Here is a 21,864-nt window from a genome sequence, read left to right as displayed (position 1 = left end):
TCAAAGAGAAAGAGAATCTTGAAAGCAGCAAGAGAAAGCAATCCATCACATACAAGGGAAGCCCAATAAGACTATGCATAGATCTCTAGAAACCATGGAGGTGAGAAGACAGTGGGATGATATATTTAAATTATTAAAAGAGAAAGACTGCAAACCAAGAATTCTATATCCAGCAAAATTGTCCTTCAAAAATGAGGGAGAAGTTAAAACATTTTCAGACAAAAAATCACCGAGAGAATTTGTGACCAAGAGACCAGCTCTGCAAGAAATACTAAAGGGAGCACTAGAGACAGATACGAAGACAGAAGAGAGAGATGTAGAGAAGAGTGGAGAAAGGAAGACTATGAGTAAAGGTAAAAAGAAGGAAAATTAGATATGACAGATAAAATTCAAAAGACAAAATGGTAGAAGAAAGTACTACCCGTGCAGTATTAACACTAAATGTTAATGGATTAAACGCCCTAATCAAAAGACATGGACTGGCAGAATGGATTAAAAAACAAGACCCATCTATATGCTGTCTCTACTCAAAGGACATGAGAGCAAGGACACAAATGGACATTTGCACACCAATGTTTATAGCAGCATTATTTACAATTACCAAGGGATGGAAATAGCCAAAATCTCCATCAACAGATGGGTGGCTAAACAAACTGTGGCATATACATACGACAGAATATTATGCAGCTGTAAGACAGAATAAAGTTATGAAGTATGTAACAACATGGATGGATCTTAAGGACCTTATGCTGAGTGTGATTAGCCAAAAACAAAAGAACAAATAATGTATGGTCTCACTGATACGAAATGACATTAGTGAATAACGGAATATTTCGTTGGTAACAGAGACCATCAGGACACAGAATTAGGGTAAGATATTGGGTAACTGGAGCTGAAGAGATACAGATCGTGCAACAGGACTGAATATAAAAACTCAGAAATGGACAGCACAACACTACCTAACTGTAATACAATTATGTTAAAACACTGAATGAAGCTGAATGTGAGAATGATAGAGGAAGGAGGGCTGGGGGCATAAATGAAATCATAAAGAAAGATAGACGATAAACACTGAGATGGTATAATCTAGGAATGCCTAGAGTGTATAGTGATAATGACTAAATGTACAAATTTTAAACTGTTTTTGCATGAGGAAGAGCAAAGGAATGTCATTATTGCAGGGTGCTGAAAAGAGATGGTAATTAATATTTTAAAATTTCAACTTATGTGTGAGACTAAATCAAAAAATGTCTATTTGGTACAAAATTCATATTTTGACCAGTGCGTCTCCTAATATACTTATGTAGATAGTTGGTTGAACAACATAAGTACATGGAACCTTGGGTAGGACATTAGATTTTATTGGTTTGTCCAGAGTGATGCCCCGATAAATCCCAGAGTGATTTGATCAGTGAGTGGAAAAGTATTTGCAAAGTCCCCTTCAGGGAATGGTGAGAACGGGGGAAAACTCAACCTCCCCAAGTTGAATTCTTGATATTCTCACAAGCAGTGCGGACAACCAAAGCTACAGGCTGCGCCCCCCAGTCCTAGAGTTTGCTCACATGAAACTTAACCCCACAAAGGATAGGTCAAGCCTACTTAAAATTAGGCCTAAGAGTCATCCCCAAGAGAACCTCTTCTGTTGCTCAGATGTGGCCTCTGTCTCCAGCCAATACAACAACCAAACTCACCACCCTCCCCCTGTCTATGTGAGACATGACTCCCAGGGGTGTGGACCTTCCTGGCAACGTGGGACAGAAAACCTAGAATGAGCTGAGACTCAGCATCAAGGGATTGAGAAAAACTCTTGAATGAGCTGAGGCCCAACATCGAGGGACTGAGAAAACCTTCTCGACCAAAAGGGGGAAGAGTAAAATGAGACAAAGTGTCAATGGCTGAGAGATTCCAAACAGAGTTGAGAGGTTATCCTGGAGGTAATTCTTATGCATTAAGTAGATATCGCCTTGTTATCCAAGATGTAATGGAGATGCTGGAGAGAACTGCCTGAAAATGTAGAGCTGTGTTCCAGTAGCCATGTTTCTTGAGGATGATTGAATAATGATATAGCTTTCACAATGTGACTGTGTGATTGTGAAAACCTTGTGTTTGATGCTCCTTTTATCTACCTTGTCAACAGACGAGTAGAACATATGGAATAAAAATAAATAATAGGGGGAACAAATGTTAAAATAAATTTAGTTTGAAATGCTAGTGATCAATGAAAGGGAGGGAAAGGGGTATGGTCTATAAAATTCTTTTTTTCTTTTAGTGTTTTGGTTTTATTTTTCTGTTATATTTTTATTTCTTTTTCTGAATTGATGCAAATTGTTCTAAGAAATGATCATGATGATGAATATGCAACTGTGATGATATTGTGAATTACTGATATATATGTAGAGCAGAATGAGCATATATTAAGGATGTTTGCATTTCTAATAATTTTTTTAATATAAAAAAGTATTAAAAAAAAAAACTAAGTGCCAATTTCTTGTAAGAAATCATGGAGGCAAGAAGGTAGGCATTTGATATGTTTAAGATACTGAAAGAGAAAAACTGCCACTCTAAAATTTTGTATCCAGCAAAGCTGTCCTTAAAAAATGAGGGGAAGTTTAAAATTCTCACAAACAGGAACAGAAGTTTACCTACAAGAACTACTAAAGGTACTTCTGAAAATTGAAAGGAAGACAGGAGAGTGGCTTGGAGTATGGTAGAAAAAAAAAGAGATCATCATAAGGATAACTAAAAGGACAAATGGAAAACCCAAGAGTACGGTATCCTCAATATAGAACTCGAATCTTTAATGCCTGTAAGAGTGAGAATACAGCACAAAATACCAAGAGGTAAATGGGACAAAACAGCATAAAGAAGGGAAACAGAGGGATATGGGAGCAGCTGTGTATGCTAATGAAGCTAAGTTCGTACCTTTTCAAATTAGTAGGTTATTAATGTTGGTTGTGAATACAAACCCCAGGGTAATCACCAAGAGTATTTTAAAAACATAGAGAAACAAAAATGAGAAAGCGACCACTAAGATACATCACAAAAGATCAACAATAGAGAAAAGGTGGTTGGTTGGACTAAAGGAAAAGAGGCAAAAAAAAAAAAAAAAAGGTATGATGTATGTGGTAGATTCAGCTGTCAACGTGGCCATGTGAAGGCATCTAGTTCTGTTGCTGTAGACACGTGAACCTCATCTGTGGCTGATTACATCTGCAGTCGGCTAGGAGGCGAGACTGTTGCAATGAATGATGTTTGACTTAATTAGCTGGTGCTTAAATGAGAGAGCTCAACGTAGCACAGCCCAAGCAGCTCAGCATACCTCAACTCACCACTCCCAGCTCAGCCCACGTCTTTGGAGATGCAAAAAGAAATCACCCCTGGGAAAATTGCTGGAACCCAGAGGCCTGGAGAGAAGGCCAGCAGAGATCACTGTACCTTCCTATGTAAGAAAAAACCTCAGTTGAAAGTTAGCTGCCTTTCCTCTGAAGAACTAACAAAATAAATCCCCTTTTATTAAAAGCCAATCCATCTCTGGTGTGTTGCATTCCAGCAGCTAGCTAACTAGAACAATATATAAAAACAGAGACTGGCAAAATGGGGAAAATCCATGATCGAGTGTTATGCTGTTTACAAGAGACTCACTTTAGACCCCAAGACACAACTTGGTTGAAGCGAAAGGATGGAAAAAGATAACTCATCAAAACTGTAACTAAAAAAGAACTGGGGTTGTTATACGAGTATCATCCAAAGAAGACTTTAAGCTGTTACAGGAGACAAAGACACTGCATATTTAAAAAAAAAAAAAAAAAAAAAAAAAGGTGGGGGGCAATACCACGAGAAGAAACAACAATCATAAATATTGATATACCTTACTGTGTTGCTCTGAAATACACGAGGCAGTCATAGGCAAAACTAAAGGGCAAGATTGCTAGGAAGATGGCTATGCCAGTTTCAAACTGTTGCATCCAGAAAATGCAGGTTCTTTGATCTTCATGCAATATTGCTAGGTGAGATCATTTTGGATGTTTCCATGGAGATGTGACCCACCCAATTCTGGGTGGTAATTTTTGTTTAGATGGTTTTCATGGAGATGTGTTTAAATACATTCAAGGTGGAGTTACCACTTACCGAAGCCCTTTAAAAGGGAACCACTTTGGATTGGCAAATGATGGTGTATACATATGATCAGATATTGTGCTGCTACAAAAAGGAATGAAGCTGTAAGGCATGCAATGATGTGAATGAACCTGTGGGACATTTGGTGAGAAAAAATAAGCCAGAAATGAAAAGAATAACTATTGTATGGTTTCCTTTAGAAAATGCTTATTAGAAAACAGGGACGTAAATTTTAAGCTCTTCTAACAGACACATTCAGTCTCGAGTGGTAATTATTTCTGGATTTTGAGAGGCTGTTTTGCATATCTATAACCTAGTATTTAGAGATAAGAATGAAGCCGATCAGGTCAGGATTAAGTGATTCAGAACACAGGGGTAAGAAAGACATTGTCTATTATAATTTTAGAACTACATCTACTCTTTTTTTTTAATTTTTATATTTAACTTTTTTATTGTATAATATATCATATATAGAGAGCAAAGAAAGAAAAAAGCAATAGTTTTCAAAGCACTCTTTCACAAGTAGTTACAGGACAGATGCCAGAGTTTGTCATGGGCTACCATACGATCCTCTCAGATTTTTCCTTCTAGCTGCTTCAGAATATAGAAGGCTAGAGAGCTTAAATATTTTTTTACCATCACAATCGACTTTTTTCCCTTCTTTTTTTTTTGTGAAAAATAACATATATACAACAAAGCTATAAATTTCAAAGCATAGCACCACAACTAGTTGTAGAACATATTTTGGAGTTTGACATGGGTTATAATTCCACAATTTTAGGTTTTTACTTGTAGCTGCTCTAAAATACTGGAGACTAAAAGAGATATTATTCATACTCATTTGTTAAATCCTATCTTCTCTGTTTAACTCCACCATCATCTTGGATATTTCCATCCCTCTCTTTAGGGGTGTTTGGGCTATGGCAGTTCTAAATTTTTCATATTGGAAGAGGTTGTCACTAATATGGGGTAGGTAGAACTATCTGATGTTTTGCAGAGGCTGGGCTAGGCAAGACTTATTTGGACCAGGGAACCATTTTGAGGTTGCAGGTTTCTAGAAAGTCACACCTATTCTTTGAGACCAAAGGAAGAAAGGTTTATTTTGTCTGGAACCTAAATTTTCTGAAGCACATAATCTAACTCAACCTGTCTGGATAGCTCATTTGAACAACTAAAACACAGGGAGCCCAGAATAAAAATGAGGGCCTTTAATCCTGTGTAGCCTAATGTAATACCTGGATACATCCTAGAATATATTAAGCAGATAAAGTACTGGCAGAGTCCTTTGAGGGATGAGAGAAATAATACGGAACTATTAAACTTTACCACCAGGGAAACCCGTTACTGTGTCAAACTAGGAACACCCAAATCAATAGGCCAAACCCTTGATCTTGAGGCTTGCTCTTGTGAAGCTTATGTACGTAGCAGAGAAGCTTAGCTTACCTATATGCATGCCTAAGAGTTACTTCTAGAAGACCTCTTTTGTTGTTCAGATGTGGCCTCACTCTTTCTAAGCCCAATTCTGTAAGTAAAATCACTGCCCTTTCCCCTACATGGGACATGACATCCAGGGGTGAAAGTCTCCCTGGCAGCATGGGAGATGACCCCCATGGATGAGTACGGGCCTGGCAGCATGGGATCAACAATGCCATCCTAACCAAATGGGGAAATTAAAGCTAACAAATAAAATATCAGAGGCTGAGAGTTCAAAACGAGTTGAGAGAGTACTCCAAAGGCAAGCTTCAGTTAGACACTGCTACCTATCAAAACTTGCCAACCCCCAACCAAAACCCCTCCAGCCAATTTTAAAGAACACCTAGGGCAATTTATAAGCTTCTACAAAGGTTAATTAGGGTAACTTTCCAGAAACCTACAACCTCCATATGGGTCCCTGGACCAGAGAAATTCTGAACCCTAGAGGACCCACCCTTTCCAGAACGTCAGTTAGTCCCATCTCCCTACCCCATATTATTGACAGCCCCTTTCAACGCAAAAAAAGTTACAATGGCCATAGCCCAAATACCCCTAAAGAATGGGATAGAAAGATCAAAGATGATGGAGTTACCCAGAGAAGGCAGGGTTTAACAAACAAATATGATTGCTGAATCATTAAATTGATACTTCTTTTAGTCTCCAGTGTCTTAGATAGAAGTAAAAACCGAAAATTTTAGCATTGTAACCCATAACAACTCTGAAATCTGTTCTACAATTACTGTGCTGTGCTGTGTTTTGAAATTTATTGTTTTGTTATTTTTCACAAAAAAAGAAAAAAAGTTGATTGCGATGATAAAAAATATATATATTGATTCCTTCTAGCCAGAAGGAAAAAATCTGAGAGGATGGTATGGTAGCTTATGACAAACTCTGGGATCTGTCCTGTTAACTACTTGTTGAAAAGTGCTTAGAAAATTATTGCTTTTTCCTTCTTTGGTTTGTATATATGTTATATTATAGAATAAAAAAAGTTTAAAATAAAAGAGGAAACCACTTTGGAAAAAGCTTTAGAACCGCACAGCCAGAGACCTTTAGAAATGCAGAAAGAAAACACAGCAGAGAAGCTGTATGTAGAGATCAGTAGAGAAACCTAGCAGGTGTTGCCATGCACCTTCTCAGCTGAGAGAGAAACCTCAAACCTCATCTGCCATTTCTCAGGAGTTAAGATATCTTTATCTGGATGCCTTAGTTTTGACATTTCTATTGCCTTAGAATTGTAAACTTGCAATGTAATAAACTTCCTTTTTAAAACTGATCCTTTTCTGATATATCGTATTTCGGCAGCTTTAGAAAACTAAAACAATGGTGAAGTAGGGTGGATTAATTTCACCCATGCTCTATGGAACAAGGAAAGGGTCAAAAAATAATTAGACAATCAGGACTGCAGTTGAAATGGAGAGACTAGGACAGAAGAAGTACAGTGAGTGACCTCAATTTTGAGTCCGTAAGGGGCAGGTCCCAAGGGAGCAGTGCCTTCCTGCACTCTACCCAACTTTCACGGGAGGCTTGGGAGGTCTTCTCTCATGGTTCCTTAGCCAGGACCTCACTAATGGGGAGCCCAGAGTGTGGCAGACTTATTTCCCCTATATACAGGGACCAGTGGGTTGGTACATGGTGCCTGCTCCCCACCAGAGACAGGCTACCATGGACACGTGGTTTCAGCAGACATCAAGGGGACCTCTCCCAGGGAAGAGGGGGTACGCAGAGTGGAGCTGATCCAATGGCTAGTTGGCGAGGGAGGTTTGTGGGCTCCCAGTCAGACCTCCCTTTACCCACAGTAGCCCAGGAATCTCGGTAGGGCATGGACGGAGACATGGGAGGAGAAAGTCAGCAGAGATGTGTGCCACCATGTTTTTTTTTTCCTGGTGCGTGGGTCAGGAGTTGAAGGCCTCCTGCAGGCCTCCCGCATGAGAGGCGAGCTTTCTACTGCTGAACTACATATGCATATTTTTTTGTCAGGTTTTTAATAGACCCTCTAATATTTTATCTTTTTGGTGCACAGGTCAAGAGTTGAATCCAAGTCTCTGGAGTGACAAGTGGGCATTCTGCCACTGAACCACTTGTGCATCTTTTCTGCCTAGTTTTTAATAGATCCCCAGGTAGAAATGCAACCCCTTGATGAGATGTGGGCCTTGGTTTAGTGGGGAATTACTGACAAACCAAGAGGAAAAGGGGACCTTCGTGCAACACCAAGAAAACACAAAACTTCAGATAAGTGAAAGAAATCAACTTGCAGAAAACCATATTAAGATAATCAAATGACCTGAAAGCAAGAGAAAATCACAAAGCGTAAGATCCAGGCAGAAATGGCCCAGCTAAATAACCAAATCACATATTCAAAAGCAAAGAAATAAAAAATGGAAGTGATAAAAATAAAATTGTATCTAAAATATTGGAATTATAATGAAAGAAGATTGTGAAACATTCTTAAGGAAAAGACAGTACCTGCTTTCACTATATGTAGTAAAAGATGATATGAAGGAAAGGATAATTTGTGACACCATGTGACAAATCCTTAAATATGCTCGTTTAAGGGAAGGGCAATCAAGGCAATGAAGAAGGCAAAGAATTTAAGGAAAAAGTAAGCAGGTGAGGCAGACAGGAAAAAAGTCTAGGTAATAAAGATTCTAAAGCCATACGCAGGTTTGGAATCAGGCTTATTAAAAAGCAGTTTCAAAAAAAATGTAAAACCTAAAGAGAAAAATAGGTCATAATTTCCTGATCAAATAGATAACAATCCTAAGATCCAGAAAGAAAACCTCTTCTCCTTAGAGAAAACTAGGACTCCTATAAAGGATGGGAACCAAGTGTCCTACCTAAGCCACTACTTTTCAATCATATTTCAATTACTGAAAAAAGTAAAATATAAATATGCAAGCCCAATTTTTTTTAAGACTCACAGGACATGAAACTATTCTGTCAACTGTTACAAAAGTTTCTAAACGTTTACTCTCAACATTTGAATTTGTCTTCTCTCAGTGGGGACTGGTAATAGTTTGCAGACCACCCTACTTTGAATATCAATGTCCTCAATTAAGAATAACTGTCACCCTTGGTTCTGAAACCTGTTGGAGAGACCAGAACCAAAGGAATTATGTAAGACCAAAGTAAAAAACAAGGGGCTACATTCTTTAAATCTGAGCTTAAATGAGAGAAGAGGTGAGAATCCACAGTTTAAAGCAAAGGAGCAAAAATCTCTTTAAAAGGATTCTCTCCTACTCTGACATACATTTGACACCTGAACTGAAAGCTAATTAAATGACTCTATGATACAAAAAAAAAAAAAGTAGTACTCTAGGAAAGTGAATACATTAGGAAAATGTCACAATTGGGGCTGTGGTGAAGCATTACTTAAGAATCAACTCATTCTCTAAGGCTAGTATTATCATGATAGCAAAATGAGATCAAGATATCACATGCAAAAAAACCCTAGAGACCAATATCCCCTATGAATACAGATGGAAAAATCCTCAACAAAATACAAGCAAAAGAGATGCAGCCTCTCTCTGTAAGTCAACGCTGCAAATAAACTCACTGTCCTATCATACCTCTATGTGGGGCATGACTCACAGGGGTGTAAATCTCCATGGCAACGTGGGACCTTACCAGCAGGGATAAACCCGGCTCTGGCATTGTGGGATTGAGAAAACCTTCTTGACCAAAGGGGGTAAAAAAATGAAACAAAGTTTCAGTAGCTGAGAGATTGCAAATGGAGTAAAAGAGGTCATTCTGGTGGTTATTCTTATGCATTATATAGATACTCCATTTTAGTTTCTAGTATATTAGAACAGCTAGAAGGAAATACCTGAAACTGTTGAACTGTAATCCAGTGGCCTTGATTCTTGATGATAATTATATAACTATATAGCTTTTACTGTGTAACCATGAATTGTGAAAACCTTGTGACTGACATTTCCTTTATATGGTGTACAGGCAGAGGAGTAAGAAAATAAAAACAAACAAAAATAAACAAATAATGGGGAGATAAGGGCTATGGGATGTTTTGGGTGTTCTTTTTTAATTTATTTTTTAGAGTAATGAAAATGTGCTAAAATTGGCTGTGATAGGGTTAGCAACAGTGGCTTAGGGGCAGAGTTCTCACCTGACATGCCAGAGGCCTGGGTTCATTTCCTGGTGGCGGCTCACGTAAAAAAAAATAATAAAACAATAAAAAAAAAAATTGACTGTGATGATGAATGCACAGCTACATGACACTGCGAGCCATTGACTGAATAGTCTGGATGACTATATGTTACATGAATATCTCAATAAAATCGCATTAAAAGGGGGCAAGATGGTGGCACAGTGATATGTGGAATTTAGTTTATTCTCTAGGGCAGCTAGTAAATAGCCAGGAACAGTACAGAACAACTGCTGGAGGAGCATCGGCCTCAAGACACATAGTGTACACAGTCTGGACCAGGATGAATGGCTGATATACCACACAGAACTTTAAGTCCCCCATGCTGTGGAGGCCAGCACTCCTCCCTCAAGGTCACAGCAGGCTGATTCCCCAAGGGAAAGGAAACTGACTTTATTAGCAGCAAGGGCTTAGCTCAACCAACCTCCAGCTGTGGAATTAACACATTCTGACTACTGAAAACAGGCTCCCAGCACAGATAAACCACTAAAGGAACTAGGATTTTTTGCCCCAGTAGGGAGTGGGTGAACTGACAGAAAAAAAACAAAACAAAACCAAAAAATAGAGGCTTTCTGAGTTGGACAGCACAAAATACTGGAAAAGGGCTGAACCCAAAGAAAAGGGGGGTTCACAGAGCCTGGAGATACGTACCAACTTAAGCTCCTGATTGACAAATCCGAGGAGGGGTCTGCTCTGAAAAGGCTTTTTTCTTTTACTTCTTAAAGGGCTCATTAGATAGAATGGAAAACACTCTCAGTACTGCCCCAGGAAAGGGCAGAATTAAGTTCATCTGACAAAGTAACTAGTCAGCTGAAAGGGGTTAATTCCCTAAAAGGTGTATTTTCCCCAAGAATAAGGGGGTGGGGCCCAGCTCAAGTGGAATCCCTCCTCCAAGGAATTCAGACCCAGGGGACTTGTTGCCTCACCTCTGTCTCAACCACACCCCTGGCAGAGAGAGTCTGCTGAAATTAAAGGCACCACATCACTTTAAACTGGTGGGATGGTGGGTAGACCAGCACTACATGGGAAGGACAGGAAAAGCATAGAGTCTAGAGGCTTAAAGTGATATGGTGCCTTTAATTTCAGCAGGATGTCCACTCTCACCACTTCTTTTCAACATTGTACCAGAGAGGTTCTAGCCAGAGCAATTATGCAAGAAAAAGAAATAAAAGCATCCAGATTAGTAAGGAAGAAGTAAAACTATGTCTGTTTGCAGAATATATGATCTTACGTGTAGAAAATTCTAAGAATCTAATTCATATTAGAGCTAATTAGTGAGTTCACAAGACTGCAGGATACAAGGTCAATACACAAAAATCAGCTGCACTTGCAATGAACAATCTGAGAATGAAATTAAGACAATTTCTTTTATAATAGCATCATAAGAATAAAACATTTTAAACAAAAGGATGCAAAATAGTACACTGAAAACTACAAAACGGTATTGAAAGACATTAAAGACCTGAACAAAGGAAAAGGCATCTGTGTTCATGGATGGAAAGATACGTTAGTGTTAAAAAGGCAATACTCCTCAAACTGATCTACAGATTCAACATGATCCCTATCAAAATCCTACTTGCCTTTTTTTGTAGAAATTGATCTGCTGATCCAAAAATTAATAATGGAAATGGAAAAAACTCAGAGAGTCAAAACAACACTGAAAAAGAACAAAGTTGGAGGACTCATACTTTCTAGTTTTAAAACTTAACTACAATAGTCTAGACAATGTGATATTGGCAAAAGGATATATACATATAGATCAATGGAACAGAATTGAGAGTCAAAAATAAATCCATGTATTTATGGTCATGTGATTTTTGGGATATACACACGCAAAAGAATTAAGTTGGACCCCTACCTCATATCATTTATAAAAATTAAGTAAAAAGATATTATATAGACGTACAATGGAATATTATTTGGTGCTGAAAAGAAATGAAGTACTAATCACACACAATATAAATAAACCCTGAAAAGATTATGCTAAGTAAAAGAGACCAGTTACAAAGGACCACATATTGTATGACTGTATTTATACAATAGGCAAATCCATAAGATGTGAGAAATGGGGATTAATAAGGTACAGGGTTTCTTACTGGAGTGATGAAAATGTTCTAAAATGAATCACAATGGTTGCACAATATACTAAAAACCACTGAAATTTAAACTTCATAGGTTGAATTTTATGGTACGTGAGAAGTAAATTTCAATAAAGCAGTAAGGAAAAAATCTATTTTGGGGGGGAAGTAAACTATTTTGGGAAGTCTTATGTTTAGGAACATTTGCTTTATTTTTAATAACTATACACTGATCAGTAATATCTTGAAAAACTTGTCTTTTTCCTTCTGCTGCTAAGAAAGTATACCCTTGTACGTACTTCAGGAATTTTTATTTATTTGCAATCCTCATTCCAGAAGGGGTTTAACACACCTAAGACCTTCCAATAAGTACTCTCTTTTTTTTCTAAAAGCACATGTCCTTTTGTCTACATAACAGGTAAATCTATCTTATGTTGTGGTCAAAGGAAATCTAACATCCAATTCAATAAAGTCTATTTTCTGTAGACCAACCAATGGATTTAAATCTCTCAAGCAATGGACGCACAGGCTCAGAGCCTCTCAATTACCTGCAGTAACAGATTAAGCCCAATAATTTCAGAAATCAGAAAAGGTAGGAAATGGGAAGCAGAAGGAAAAATATTCCTGAAATTCACTTTAAAAAAAGCAAAAATTTTAAGTCTCTGGGTATATTTTGGACATTAAGACTTATAATTTAATACATACCAATAACTAAAATGCTTATATAGAATAACTAGAGGTAGAACGATAGTCCCTATAGAAATGTTTTTGTGTTAGCTTATAGGAAAGACTGTCTTCTGGGAGTGAACTTTGCTAATTCACCTCTTGGAGCCAGATGTATTTCTGTACTTAGTCATTGAAATGGTGAAAGAGGAGGGCAAAGGGAAGGGCTCTTTGCTAGTAATTCTGTATCTAGAAGACAATTTTAGATTATAACCATAGTTCTGTGTGTATTTATTGGGAAAAAAAACCTGTGTTTACTGCAGATATGATTTTTCACTTCACAACATCTAAAGTTTTTTAGATATCTTGAGTTGACGATCTATGATAAAAGGTAGAGCTAGTGAATTATTGAATTTATAAATATCATTTTGTTAATAGAAGCATCTTTGACATGGAATTGTTAAACCACCTCTGAGCAATATGCATCAGGATTTGTTCATTGCAGGTTGGCTGCAGAGGGACAGAAGAAAGTGCAGGGGGAGGGATGTATGCACATGTATTCATATTTTCTTTTTTTAATGCTGAGCAGTGGGGTCAAAGTTCATTCTTTTTCCATGTGAATATCACGTTATTGCAGCATCATTTGCTGAACTATTTTTCGGGGGGTGAGGCGGGGTGGGGAGGATGCACAGGCTGGGAACCTAAGCCAGGTCTCTTGCACAGCAGGCAAGAATTCTACCACCATAGAACATATGGAATAAAAATAATAGGGGGAACAAATGCTAAAATAAATTTAGTTTGAAATGCTAGTGATCAACGAAAGCAAGGGATAAGGGATATGGTAGGTACAATCTTTTTTTTTTTTTTCTGTGTTCGTTTTATTTCTTTTTCTATTGTCTTTTTATTTCTTTTTCTGAATTAATGCAAATGTTCTAAGAAATGATGAATATGCAACTAGGTGAATATATTGTGAATTACTGATTATGTATGATAAACAAGAATACATGAAACATGAAAATGAAATAACATTGTTTCTTTAATTAATAAATTTAAAAATAAACTATAAAAAATAATAAAATTTTTAAAAAAAGGAAAAAAAAGAATTCTACCACTGAACTACCCAAGCATTTCTCTTATTTCCATTTTGATATAATCATTGTACTGTACATCTCTTAACTGCACCATAGGAAAATGTGGTTGAATAACTCAGTGGAAACATACCTTGCTATGATTTTGATACAGAATTGACAATTCTCTTAGATTCATTAAACTTTTTGTACTCTTGTTTTATGTCTAATTTTAAATTGCGCATTAAAGGAATGCAGTATTTGTAACTGCCAATATCTACAGAGGCCTGCAGACATTTTTGTCTGTTTTGAACTTTTTGTTCTTAAGAAGCAGGAATACATTTTTCCCCCAATTGCCAGTGCCATGTATTCTTGTTTATCACAACATTCATGGCTTTGGGACTTTGAATTGGTAAATATTCATGAAAAAGCATGATACTTTCTGTGCAATCTCAACCACATAAAAATGTATGCACATAAAGGACCTAGAAGGATATGTCAAACTATATTAACTGCTTGTGATTTTGGATGACTTTTGTGTTCTTTGCTTCTGTGCTTTTCAGTTTTCTATATTGCACAATTAGCTAAAAAGTTTAAAAAGAATTTTTTTAACCTCCCAAAAAAGTCTTTGGGTAAAATTTCTGAGAATATATGGATGGATATAGGAAACTAAAAATTCAGACCCTTATACATAAAGCCCTTTCTTCACCTTAAGTGATAATCCTTCCATCCCAAGACCAACATCACCACTTTCCCTAATCTCTTTCTAGCACAGTCAGATGGCCTTACCTGGTTCTGGGAGCTCAGATTGGGGAGTCAAACTGGGAATTCCTGACTCCTTTTCCATCTCCTCAATGCTGGCATTGGATTTATCGCAAACATTCAACCGTGGGCCAACTGAATCTAAGCAGCCAGCATGATTTGGATTGCTCAGTGCGTCTTCTAGTACATTTGTTGAAGATGGAGGTCTATGCTCAGGGAACTCATCGCCATTCTGCACAGGGTTATCAGGAAGCAAGACCCCAAAGGCAACCTCAGAGTTTTCTTTCTCCCTAAATCTGTTAATACGCTTACGAGGTTTAGTGCGCCTTTGGTTTAAACGCTGCCACCGCTTTTTAGGCACCACTTGATTTACACTATTAGGTTCATCATTCTCACTATTCACTTCAGAGGCCAGCTCTGGGCCTTTACTGTTTTCAAAAGAGGAGCCTTTTTTAGGAATCTTATCAGGTTCAAACTGTTTGCTCTTGTTATCAATATGAACATCGGAAAAATGGGCACAGTCTTCACTTGTTAAATGGCCCATTAACGGAAGGGGTCCTTCTTTCCGATGGTCTTCTGCCCCACCCCTCAAAGAGCCACTCACTGAACCTCCACTTTCTCTGTCTACCTGCAGTATAGCCTCAGGAATCACACCTGGAAGCCGGCTCAGTTTTCTTTTGCGCTCTGTTTTTAAGGTTTTACGATTCACTGTGTTCTTTCCCACCTGGACTGAAAAGCCATCTCGTAATTTGCTTGATGGCTTTGATCGTCCATAACTGCGCCTAGTAACACAGTTTGAACGACTTTTGCCAGAAGCAGTGAGGTCTCTTCTGTTAGACACTAAGCCAGGCAAGGACGCAGACAACTCCCCAGATGGTGCAGAGTCGCCCCTACTAGCAACAGGACGGGCTGCATTCTGAGTAACATCTCCATTTGCTTCTGAATTGTGGGTAGAGCCCCCTGAAACCAAGACCTTAGAAGTCCCTATGGGAGTACTGGTAGAAGAGTCCCCAAGGCCAGGACTCCTATAGGAGACTAAGCTTTGAGCAGTCATCAACCGTTGCTCCTTAGTCTTACTATCATGCATATCTTTCAACATCATTAACAAGGTGCTGAATTTGTAGTCTGGTTCAATAGGTATATGATTCTGACCAGACGCAGAAGTAAAAAGTAATGGCTTTGATGGCTTTGACGTTCCAGAGTCACTGACATCCTCACTTAAGGATCTATAAGAGAGTTCCTTCAACTCTGACAGAACATGTTTCACCACTGCTGTTTCTATGTCACTTGATTCTCTAGTTTTCTCATGCATGTTGCTCAGTAGTTTTAGCCCATCCACTTTTCCACTTTTGGAAATGCTGGCCAAAGGAGAGCCTTTGGTATCAGAAGAGCAGCATTTCAAACTGCAGTCCTCATTTGTAATTGGGGATTCTAGTACAACTGGATTTTCTTTATGTTTGCACTTTATACTTCGGATCTTGGGCTGTTTATTTTTTGAATGTAACAGAGACTGATTTGTTGCCCCACGCTTTATTGAGTTCTCACTGGAAATACTTGATGATATGTTGAATTGTGGAGAGAGACTGTCATTTCTAAAATCCGATGAAGGTCTGCGGACAAGGGTTGACACGTTAAGATCAGGGAGATTAACCTGAGATGGAGATGTCTCAGTTCCAGGCTCTGCTGGTTTAGTACAATCCATTAAGTGGTCTGTATGTGAGTTAGTAATGAGGGATTTCTGCTTTGCTTTTACCCTTGTGTTTGTCGCAGGATACCTAGAATATTTGATCTTTTCATTTTTCTGCATGGATAACATGTTCTCTGTTCTATCAAAAGCATCAGTAATTTCAAGGACACTGTTATCAGACTCTGAGCTGTGATCTACATGATCGAGATCACTGCTTCCATCATCAGAGGTGGTACAGATGCTGATAGAATCGCTTCGCTTTTCCTCATCACCTGCTCCAATATAGCAGAGCTGCACCTTCGAACTGCAAACCAGACCTCGTTGGGGTTTCTTCTTCTCCCCAGAACGTTTAGAGAGCAAGGCACCCTCAGGCAAGCCCAGTAAAGAATCACAACTTGAAGTCTCAAATTCTTTCTTTGCAGCATTTTTTCCACAAGAAGAAAACAAGAAATTTCCCGGGGCAGTGTTGGACCCTGTGAGGCTGTTTGCTATTCTAGAAAGTTCACTAGAGGCCTGCTTATCAGATACATCCCCAGAAATAAAGTTTAGGCTAAGGTTCTCTGGAATCTTTCCCCTCTGTTCTTCCTTATGTACATCAAACTGCATGTGGCCTTTTTTCACACTAGTCCTTTTTGGATTATCAGAGCTCTTTCTGACTCGAGACTTAGTACAAGCCTTTTCCTTCTCATCTGCAGAATGTTCAGAGTCAAAAGCCAGAGATTTCAAACAGCCATTAAGCAATAGGTCATGTTCTGATTCAGGATCATTGGTAAAGTCCTCAAATGGCATATCCTCCTCACTGTCCAACTTGATTGAACTTCTGACACATTTTCGGTTCTTTGACCCTTTGGGAACATCATATTGTTCAGCAAGACCAACACTGGCTTCCCATTTACTCAAAATTTTCTGAGGAACCTTAAATTTAAAGGAGAAAAAGAATATCACTTATCAAAGAAATGGGAGGGGGGAAGGGAGATGGTCAGTAAATATCTCTCAAATCAGAACAGTTTTCCAAACCTTGCTGTACTTCCTTAAAGCCCTTTAATGGGACGGCCTAGTGCTTAGTACCCAGTTTATCCAGATCTTACCTAATGGGATTCCCTAATATTACTGCTACCAGTATGCTCTATCAAAAGAGGAAGATTGATCCCATTAACCCTCCATTCTCCCTGTCTCTATAAAAACAAAAGAATGTACCATAACTTGGATTGAACTAAAAACACCACATTTCTAAATCAAGGAATGTACCATAACTTAGCTTAGAACTAAAAACATCAAATTTCTAAATCGAGGAATACCCAGATCCTCCCTAACTATGACTTCACACTTCAGAAGAGGGATTTATTCTCTTTCCAATGGAATGTATATGTTTAGTTAACTAAAAGAGAAAGCAAAGAGCTAAAAAAAAAAAAAGTGAATATGGAAAAAACAGCACAGGAGGAATGAGCAACTCAGACCCAATCCTAGGGTATCTGAAGTCTGTACCTCTGGCTATCACTGGTCCCTGACTAATCAAAAATCTTCTAGATATATTACATAAAATTTGGATCAGCAATCATCATTTGTTAAGTCAGGATTTAACAAATGAGTAATATCATTATATCGATATCTGTTTTAGTCTCCAGTGTCTTGGAGCAGCTAAAAGGAAAAACCTAAAATTCTGGAACTGTAACTCATATCAAACTCTGAAATTTGATCTATAACTGTTACAATGTACATTGAAATTTATTGCTTTTTTGTCTATATATTTTATTTCACACGCAAAAAAAATCTTTAAAAAAATTTTGGATCATGACTATGCTGTCTGAGGACACCCTGAATACAGCATGACACACATTCTTTTCTCGTTTCCTCATGAGGGCACTGAAGCTCTGGGAAATACACCTAATTTTCCAGACTCTTATTTCCAACCTGGGCCTCATATAACAATTATCAAGGTTCTAATGATCAGTTAGTGTTCACAAATGCGTTCATATATCTAAGGGGATATGTTCTGCAGAGCGTGCAAAAATGCAGGACGCTGGATGAGTAGCCTTCTCTAATAAGGCAATAAGGTGACCATCTGGTTTATTTTACACATGTAAACACACACACACACACAAACAAACACATGCAAAAACAGCCCATTAATTCTCATCTATCAGAGTAAATCAATTTTCCAAAATCTGAAAAGTCCCAGTAAACTCTTCTGAAAAGGGAGCTAGTGAATCTACATAGCCAGAGGCTTTACATAAAAACACTCAGAACACCCCATCACCATCAAGCACCCAAAAAATGAGAAAGGATGCAGTGAGCCTCCTTTATCCTGAGAGCAGCATGTACAAACCTTTTCAGGGCACCAATCTAATGATATATTAAATATTTTATACTTCTTTTTAATCCTCACAACAGTTCTAAATGTAATTTTAGAGATGAAGACACCAAGTCTCAAAGAACTCAGGTTATCAGTGGCAGGGCTAGTGTACTGACCCCAAATTATCCTAATCATGATTTTTAAATAATAGTCTACCAATATTTAGACAGGGCAATATGAAAAGTCAATCTAAGAGCAACCATTTATACTTCTAGCATTGACAATGAAAGAATATTAAAGGAAAATAAGCTAAAGTTCTACTAGGCCAACTTTAACACAAAAAAATGAAGCAAAAGAAAAAATAACAAAATGTTCTTGATTAAAATATAACCAACTAAAAAACTTCAAGCTTAAACATTGAAACAAAGCAAAACAAAAGCCTTATCTTTCTCATGTTTAAAAGAAATAACCCAGAAAGTGAGAATAATATTATTTCATTTTGATGATCACTGTCTTTTTATATAAGATATAGCTGAAGAAAACTGGTCATGCCATGTTGTCCTACCATTTTTATGAGTGATATGGCAGAAAACAACTAACATCACTTCTCAAAAAACTGAATATAAATATTTGGAAGGCTAGCTCCACACCACTCTTGCAAAAAAAAAACCCAAAAACTCTACATTCTAGCTTTTTCTCTCACACATATTCCCCTACCAAAGGAAACAGTTTAAATTTCAAAAATTTAATACTTTTCTCATGCCTTCTCCATGACTCCCACAGAGTAAATCACTTTTAAAAGGACTTCTTTTTTTTTTAACCTTATGTCTATAGCCTTTTTCTTTCTGCTTTCCTCTTCTCCTAAGGACAGGTAGCTCTTCAAATTGATGTCTGCCTTCAAACATGACGATTGCTTTTCCAGCCACCCAGGCTCTTTCAGAAGGGTCTCCAAAAGCCTCCACATAGTACTGTCGATAGGGCCTCCGGTTGGAAACTAGGTAAAAATAAGAGCCAGTGTCATTAATTTAAAAAGATGAATCCTCATCAACAAGAGAACAGTTACACCACTATACCAAAGAAGCATGCTAAAATTCCTACAGAACAAGAAATTCTGAAGTCAATCAGGTAACAAGGAACTTCTAAAATATTTCATTTATGGCAAGAAAATACATAACAGCTTATCAAAGAAATCATTTAGTCTGGTGACGTGCTATTCAAACAAGTTAGAGCTTGATTAGCTAATCACAGAGTAACTTAATATAATCTAGAGTGGCCAAAAGATTTCCTTTGACCATCAGTCTACACGATTATCCCCATTATACACATACACTAAGTCCAAAGACGACAGAGAACACAGATTCAGAGATAGGTGGCAAAACATTCGCTTTATGGAAAAAGTGAAATTTGATAGTTTCAGAATAGGGGAATTAAAAAAGAAAAAAAAGAAAGAAAATCCCAACAGCAATAAAGACAAAAGGAAATATAGCTAGTGTACAGGTTCTTGTTTGTCCAAAGAGCTATACAATTACCAAAAATAAAAACAACACTAATCATCAAAAAGATAAACATTCACCAAAAAGATAAATTTACCTGGTATACATATCTTATATATACTTAACGCTTTAGAATATTTTAGAGCAGTAAAAAATGTCACAAGAAATATAATCTGGACCACAAAAGGTTTAGTGATTTCTTTTTAAAAAAGGAAATGAAAATTATTTTACATATAAATTCACTTTAATACACACTTAATTCCTTACAACAATGGCATCATGTTTCAAAATCCAAAAGAGAATACAAACATAGCTTTGAAAAAACAGGAAAACCTAATACCTCAAAATGAAAGAAAAAAAAAGGAAAAACAAGAGAGATTTATAAACTACTCTGCCATGCAGGTATAAAGTTTTGAATACTTTCAAAATATGTGTCTCCACAACAACTGGTAGCTTGTCTTAAAAATGCAATTTTTAAAAATGTACAACCAAACAAAAAATACCTGAGGTCCATAAACTTTAGTTGAAATTGGTTGTTTTCCTATAAAAATATAGCTTAATAATGAAATTAAAAACTGATAAAATTTGGTTCTGTTTTTCTTTTTTTGTTTAAAAAAAGATTTCAAATGCAGGGGAAACTGGACTAACTTCCTAGAAACCCATTCACTAAACTAAATCATGCAGTAGAAACTACCTAGTAAAAAGTATCCAAATTGGTAGAATACACACACACACACACACACACACACCTATACAGAGGTTCTTTTTTTCTTTTTTTGGATGCATGGTCTGGGAATCAGACCCGGGTCTCCTGCATGAAAGGTGAGCATTCTACCACTGAACCACCCATGCACCTCAGAGGTTCTTTTTTAAAAATATTTTTATTGAGAAATATTTAGATATACAGTCCATATATGGTATACAATCAGTGGCTCACAATATCATCACAGTTGTGCATTCATCACCATGATCATTTTTAGAACATTTGCATCATTCCCGAAAAAAAAACAAACAAAAAACTCACGCATCTGATGTCCCTTACTCCTCATCCCTCCAATTTACCCTATGTCCTGCCCTATTATTTACTTATTTTTTAATCCTTATTTTTTTACTCATCTGTCCATACCCTAGATAAAAGAAGCATCAGACAAGGTTTTTACAATCACACAGTCACATTGTAAAAGCTGTATCTTTATACCATGGTCTTCCAGAATCAAGGCTACTGGAACACAGCTCAACAAGAGAAACCTTTCCTGACCAAAACTGGGAAGAGAGAAAATGAGACAAAATAAAGTTTCAGTGGCTGAGATACTTCAGAGTCAAGGGTTATCCTGGAGGTTATTCTAATGCATTATACAGATACCTCTTTTTAGTTTATGGTGTATTGGAGTGACTAGAGGGAAGTACCTGAAACTGTTGAACTGTATGCCAATAGCACTGATTCTTGAAGATGACTGTATAACTACATAGTTTTTACAATGTGACTGTGTAATTGTGAAAACCTTGTATCTGATGCTCCCTTTAACCAGAGTCTGGACAGATGAGTTTTTAAAAAAAAAAAAAAAAGGTGAAAAAAATAAATAATGGTGGTGGTAGGGAATAAGGGGTTAAAAAAAAATTGGATTGACTGAAATACCAGCAATCAATAAGATGGAGGGGTAAGGGGTATGGGATGAGTTTTTTTCTTCTTTCTTTTTATTTCTTTCTCTGGGGTGATGCAAATGTTCTAAAAATGATCATGGTGGTAAATACACAACTTTGGGATGATACTGTGAGTTACTGATTGTATACTTTGGATGGACTGTACATGTGTGAAGATACATCAAAAATAAAAAGAAGAGCCAGTACTAAAAAACTCCTTAAAGAAAACATGGGGAAACATTTTCAAGACCTAGTAGTAATAGGAAATAGCTTCTTAAACTATACATCCAAACCACAAGCAATGAAAGAAATGGAAACTCATTAAAATCAAAAGTTTCTGTGCCTCAAAGGACTTTTTCAAAAAGGTAAAGAAACAGCTAAATCAATGGGAGAAATTACTTGGAAACAACATATCAGATAAAGATTTGA

General features: G+C 37.3%; 1 protein-coding gene across 17 annotated transcripts in view; it reads right to left on the bottom strand.

The window, feature by feature from the left end:
* The window catches only part of NSD1 (nuclear receptor binding SET domain protein 1), a 240,700-nt gene that overhangs the window by 88,231 nt on the left and 130,605 nt on the right, over positions 1-21,864 (bottom strand). For all 17 annotated transcript variants that reach the window (XM_077137739.1, XM_077137747.1, XM_077137741.1 and 14 more), the window contains 2 exons: positions 19,123-19,295; positions 14,349-16,923 (listed from right to left, as the gene is read on the bottom strand). In XM_077137739.1, coding sequence (XP_076993854.1) covers positions 14,349-16,923; positions 19,123-19,295 — 2,748 coding nt within the window. The remainder of the gene's footprint in view (positions 1-14,348; positions 16,924-19,122; positions 19,296-21,864) is intronic.

The sequence above is a fragment of the Tamandua tetradactyla genome, chromosome 20, assembly GCF_023851605.1.
Source record: "Tamandua tetradactyla isolate mTamTet1 chromosome 20, mTamTet1.pri, whole genome shotgun sequence".
Classification (NCBI taxonomy): Eukaryota; Metazoa; Chordata; class Mammalia; order Pilosa; family Myrmecophagidae; genus Tamandua; species Tamandua tetradactyla.
Note: the sequence above shows the minus strand (reverse complement) of the source record. Positions and strands in the feature narration are given on the sequence as shown.